This window comes from Aplysia californica, unplaced genomic scaffold (assembly GCF_000002075.1).
Source record: "Aplysia californica isolate F4 #8 unplaced genomic scaffold, AplCal3.0 scaffold00600, whole genome shotgun sequence".
In the NCBI taxonomy this organism is placed as follows: domain Eukaryota; kingdom Metazoa; phylum Mollusca; class Gastropoda; order Aplysiida; family Aplysiidae; genus Aplysia; species Aplysia californica.
The window spans coordinates 81125-86813 of record NW_004797870.1 but is presented as its reverse complement, the minus strand read 5'-3'; the positions used below and the strand labels follow the sequence as shown (position 1 = coordinate 86813).

The following is a 5689-nucleotide window of genomic DNA, read 5'->3' as shown; positions in this document are numbered from 1 at the left end:
TATATGGTTATAAACATAGACTCACAAGAGAAGCTAGGAGTGACCACACTGGGATAGGACACCCCCTGAGCCCGGCCCAGGCACACATACGTCACATTGTCCCGGCAGTGGACCTGGTTGAAACGGAGACGGAAGGAACTTGCATCTGCTGTGACCTCGCTGGGAAGAGGAAGAAAAACCGTATTGTTTCAGTTAAGGCTAGATTATATGAGATGGGAGGGGATGGGACGGGATGGGATTTATAGGATGAGATGAGATTAGATTAGACGATTTGAGATGAGACGAGATGAGATAAGATGATATGGGATGGAATGAGATGAGATGAGACGAGATGAGATGAGATGGGATGAGGTAAGCTGAGGTGAGAAGGGATTAATAAATTAAACAGCTGTTTTTACGTCTCCATCCGCACAATTTAGATCATTTAAGAGACCCTAACTGCTATTGTCAAACCAGACTGAAAGACCGATATGTTTCATAAAAATTCCTCTCGTGGGAATCGAACTCGGGCCTCTCGCGTGCGTCAGCAAAGTGTCTTGAGGTGAGATGAGATGAACTGAAAAGTGAGGAGGTGGGGTGAAATGAAATGAGATTAAATGAAAAGAGATGAGATAAACTGAGAAGAGATGAGATGAGATGGAGATGGAAACAATAGCAATGCAAATAATTTCTAACGCCTACTTAGCTCCCGTACAATTTAGCTCTAAGTGCTTTTAAATACCGTCGTCTCAAAGCAAAAAAACGCGCAAGTCAAAGGACATGAATTCATACGCTGTGCAGATGAACGGTGACACATAAGCAGTCATTTTTGTGCATTCTTTTACCTCAGTCCCAGCCAATACAGCAGTGTTTCAGAAAAAGAGGCTTGCATTCTAAAAGGTGATGTAGTGTCATTTTAATGGGGTTTAGACAATAACAAATAACAATGTTTAAAGGTAAATGTACAAATATTATGAAAATTAACGCTTAATTAGGTTCGTTAATTTTGAAAAATGAGCAAATTCGGTACCTCCAGAAACTGAGAATATACGCTCGTGCGACCGTGGGAGGTGCAAGTGCTGCTGAAAATATACGCACATGGGGCTGGAAGGGAGAACACTCACCTGTCAATCCCATAGAGGGCGGGGTCGTTAGCCAGCTGGGATCTACCGTCAGGGAAAAAGGACGCTACCGTAAACAATCCACCTGAAACAACACTGAGAACACAATGGTAGTTTATGACTCGACTCTTAATACTTTAAATCGTTTTACTGTATTTTTTCCACGTACTTATTGCAAAGGGAGTATAATTGACAGAGAGGGAGGAACAGGTAGGCCTACTGAAGTAAAGCCCCGCATTGGAAAAGCACAGGCTGCTTTCATATCTTTGGATAGGACTTGGCAGACAAGAGATATCTCACTTCGAACAAAGCTGAGGATTTTCAATTCAAATGTGAAGTCGGTCCTGTTGTATGGATGTGAGACATGGAACGCATCACAGACTTGCATAAAGAGGATCCAGGTTTTCTTGAACAGGTGTCTAAGAAAGTTACTGAGGATCAGATGGACAGACAGGGTCACCAATGTGGAAGTGTTAAGGAAAACAAGACAGATCCCAGTCAGAGATGAGGTAGGAAGAAGGCGGTGGCGATGGATTAGACATACTCTCAGGAAGTCAGGCAGCTGCATAACAAAGAAAGTTTTAGATTGGAACCCACTAGGTAAGAGATCAAGGGGAAGACCGCGTGGAATGTGGAGAAGAATCTCAGAAATCGATATATAGAAAAGTGGGAAGACATGGAATAACATCAAGAGGCTAGCCAAGGACAGAGAAAGGTGGAAGGTGTTAGTTCATGGCCTATACCCTGGTGCAGGGTGAGAAAGGCAAAGATGACTTATTGCAAAGGAAGATACTGTAAATAGCCATCAGAACTGAAGGGGGGGGAGGTTGGTGGGGGGGATACATAGAAAGATATAGAGAGAAAGAAAGAGAGACAGAGGAAGAGAGAGAGAGAGAGAGAGAGAGAGAGAGAGAGAGAGAGAGAGAGAGAGGGAGACAAACAGACAGACAGACAGAGAAACAGAAAGAGAGACAGAAAGACAGACAGACAGACAGACAGACAGACAGACAGACAGACAGACAGACAGACAGACAGACAGACAGACAGACAGACAGACAGACAGACAGACAGACAGACAGACAGACAGAGGGCACAGCCATTGTCATAACTTCAGCTCTGTTCCAAGTTTTGTTTTTTTCTTTAACCGTATTACTGTAAAACTATGTTTCTATTGGTGAACTCACACATTGATGGTGACGGCCTCCCACGACGGGGTGGTGAAGTTACAGGTGAGAGTGGCAGGGAGGTAAAGGCTGAGCTCATCTAAATCTGACGCCATCTGTATGGCAGCTCCTACAATTTAACACAATAACATTGTCATTAAAATTGAGAACGTAGTTGTTTTACGACCAACATGAAGAAGCTTAGTTTTAGCAAGAGTTTTACGGCACTTGCAACACAAATTGGTCAAATAAATTGGCCAAAGTTTAAAAGTGCAACTAGAGGGAAACATGCAATGAAAAGATAGAGAAGAGAAAAAGACGCTCGATGTTTAATAGGAAAGACGAACGACCGCCAACCATCCACATGTCATGTTGATGAAGCTGCAGGTTAGGTACAGACTAAGCTTATCTTTCTCTGACTTCATCTCTAAAGCGGTGCATACAGTTAAGCACAATAATATTTCAAGGGTTCAAATGAAAAACGGAAAAAGATACGTTCATTTTAAGAAAACATCAAAGTAATGCTCCTTAACTCACAACATAACTCAGAGAATCATCATCAAGTGACTGATTATTTGCTACAGACACCTCCATTGACACAATTAAAGTCATTTAGGAAGCGAGGATGCTTTTAACCTGCCACTCACTGCCAACCAGGGCTGAGAGTGTTACAATTATACCCATAGGGCGCAAACAGAGTAGGACAAACACTATTATCTTATTCTTAGTTTAGTTATAGTAAGAGTTTGACGGCACTTGCAACACAAGATGGTTGTATAAATGGCGGGGATCATAGGCGTTACTGCATAGTCAAATACAAACAAATATAAGAAGGAGAGATAAGGACGATAGATGTTTGAGAGGAAAGAAGGAACAAACCGCACCAGAACACCCACCATCCACCGTCAAATAATATAATATTAATCAATTGAAGAAATAAAACAACAAATTTCTGTATCAGTCCTAACCGTCAAACACGTATTAAGAGGCTCGGACGTTAGCTCTATTGGTATCAAAGTGGACGGCTTTTGCAAAAGACCCCGGTTCAATTCCTCTACGGGGATTTCATGAATTTGGTTGTGTGGTGATTTGCAACTCTCTCCACCTATTGGGATTTGTCATATATGATTCGTAGGCACATTTGGGAATCTGGTGTCTAAAAACAACCTCAGTAATGTTGAAATGGGCGTATATCCCCATGTCATACAAACATGAACCCTTAGAATGCTGAAAAGTAGTAGTGGTTGTACAGATTTAAAGCCCCTACCAGCAGTGTGAGGCCATAATTAAAGAGGCGGGATTTATGAATGTACCACGTCCATCTCCGAGATAGGACATAGCCAAATGGATGGAGAAAGAAACAAAAACGGACAACAACAACTCTCAAGACAGTCCAAGTTCAAAAACAACCTATTGGAGATTCGAACCAAGACCACCCACACCACATTCCTGTATGATACCAATATTGAGCTAACAGCACACCCTGAAGAAAAGTGAGATGTGGTTAAAGTAGGGTAAATACCTGGCTCAGATGTAACCGCTGCTACACTTGTTGTTGTTGTTGTTGTTGTTGTTGTTGTCGTCGTCGGTGATGTGGTTGTAGTTGAAGTCGTTGTTGGGGTAGTTGTAGTAGTTGTTGGAGTGGTAGTAATAGTAGTAGTCGTAGGTGTTGTTGTAGTTGTGGGTGTTGGTGTTGTTGTGGAGGTTGTGGTAGGTGCAGGGGTTGTTGTAGATGTGGTAGGTGTAGAGGTTGTTGTAGATGTCGTGGTTGTGGTTGTGGTTGTGGTGGTGGTGGCTGTGGTTGTTGTGGCGGTGGTGGTCGGAGGTGGTACTACTGTGAGGGTCACGGGAGAGGAGATATGTCCGGTGGCCTGGGAACGACACCTGATCACCTGGCCGTCTGACGTCACAGGCAAGGTCACCTAACAATGGTAGACACGCTTGATTGCATACATGATTGATTGATTGATTGACGGACGGATGGATGGATGGATGGATGGATGGATGGATGGATGGATGGATGGATGGATGGATGGATGGATGGATGGATGGATGAATGGGTTAATTGATTAATTGGTTGATTAATTAATTGACTAATTAATTAATTGATTAAATGCTTGGTTTGTTGGTTGTTTAGTTGGTTGTTTAGTTGGTTGGTTGGTTGGTTGGTTGGTTGGTTGGTTGGTTGGGTGGGTGGTTTGTTGGGTGGGTGGTTTGTTTGGGTGGTTGGTTGACTGATAACGGGGTTAACTGATTAATACATTAATTAAAGTAATCAGTAATAAATGTAATGTTTGATTGATTGGAAAGATACGTGATCGAGAGAAAGACAGAGTAAGTAATCAGTGATATGGTGATTAACTAATTGATCAAGAAGAAGATCCATTGATTGAGGTACAGGAAAAATGAGGGTAACAATGGACTGATTGATCAACCAATAGGTAGACTGACTGCGAGAGAGAGAGAGAGAGAGAGAGAGAGAGAGAGAGAGAGAGAAGGGGGGGGGCATAGGGGGTAGAAATGTATGGACAGAGATAGAAATATTCCATATCAAGATAATAGACTGAGCTGTTATATGAATGAGATCAATAAAGTGTTACTGATTGTCTGATTGATTGATCGGCATATCTATAAGTTAAATGTGGTTACCTGTCTCTGACTTTGGCTGACATACAGACACTCCAGGCCTGGTGCATTGACCAAGTCCGCGACTGTGAAGGTGGACACTCCGAAAGGAAAGGTAGAGAAAGACTGACCGTTCTGGCTGTATTCCCACTCTAGTGTGGGTTGTGGTGCACCTTGTGGTCTGCATAAATGCGTATTATAATGGTGGATTTTGTTCAAAAACTGTGATTGGAATGAATAGATAGATATAATATTACAGAATTATCCAACGTATAAATGGATAATAAAATAGCATCGTCATAACCCTCCCACTCAACAGCAAGCTCTAAGCCCTTTACAATCTTCTACATCATTACCCGAGCAATAGGCCTGCTAGCACTCTCAAACAATATCAATCTACGAGAATGGAGAATCATTAATTACAAAATATACTGATTCAGCAGAGAAAAGTATTATAGAACAGATTCGACATAGGAGTATAATTATGAGGTTATTACATGCATTACAGAGCAAAGTCAACGGAGAGAGATGCGTTACAGAATAAATTCAACAAAGAAATTTGCAGGTTGAATCCTAAAGAAACATTCGTAATAAATTTAACAAAGAAATGTTTGACAGTAATGATACAATAACAAAAAGAAAAGAAGTGTTTAAGTTTATCACATGGTCGACAGGGTATAAATATTTATTATGAGCTTTAGAACTTGATTTATTACCGGACAGATTAAAATTGAAAAATGATTGCAGAGTAGACTGAGACACACAGACACACACATACTCATACATACACACACACACACA

At 41.6% G+C, this 5689-nt stretch overlaps 1 protein-coding gene across 1 annotated transcript in view; it reads right to left on the bottom strand.

The window, feature by feature from the left end:
- LOC101852721 (mucin-17-like) overlaps positions 1 to 5689 on the bottom strand; it is a 31247-nt gene that overhangs the window by 8696 nt on the left and 16862 nt on the right. The window contains exons 8-11 of the mRNA XM_013087538.2: positions 4924 to 5069; positions 2285 to 2393; positions 1104 to 1196; positions 26 to 159 (exon numbers count right to left, since the gene is read on the bottom strand). Of these exons, the coding sequence (XP_012942992.2) occupies positions 26 to 159; positions 1104 to 1196; positions 2285 to 2393; positions 4924 to 5069 (482 nt within the window). The remainder of the gene's footprint in view (positions 1 to 25; positions 160 to 1103; positions 1197 to 2284; positions 2394 to 4923; positions 5070 to 5689) is intronic.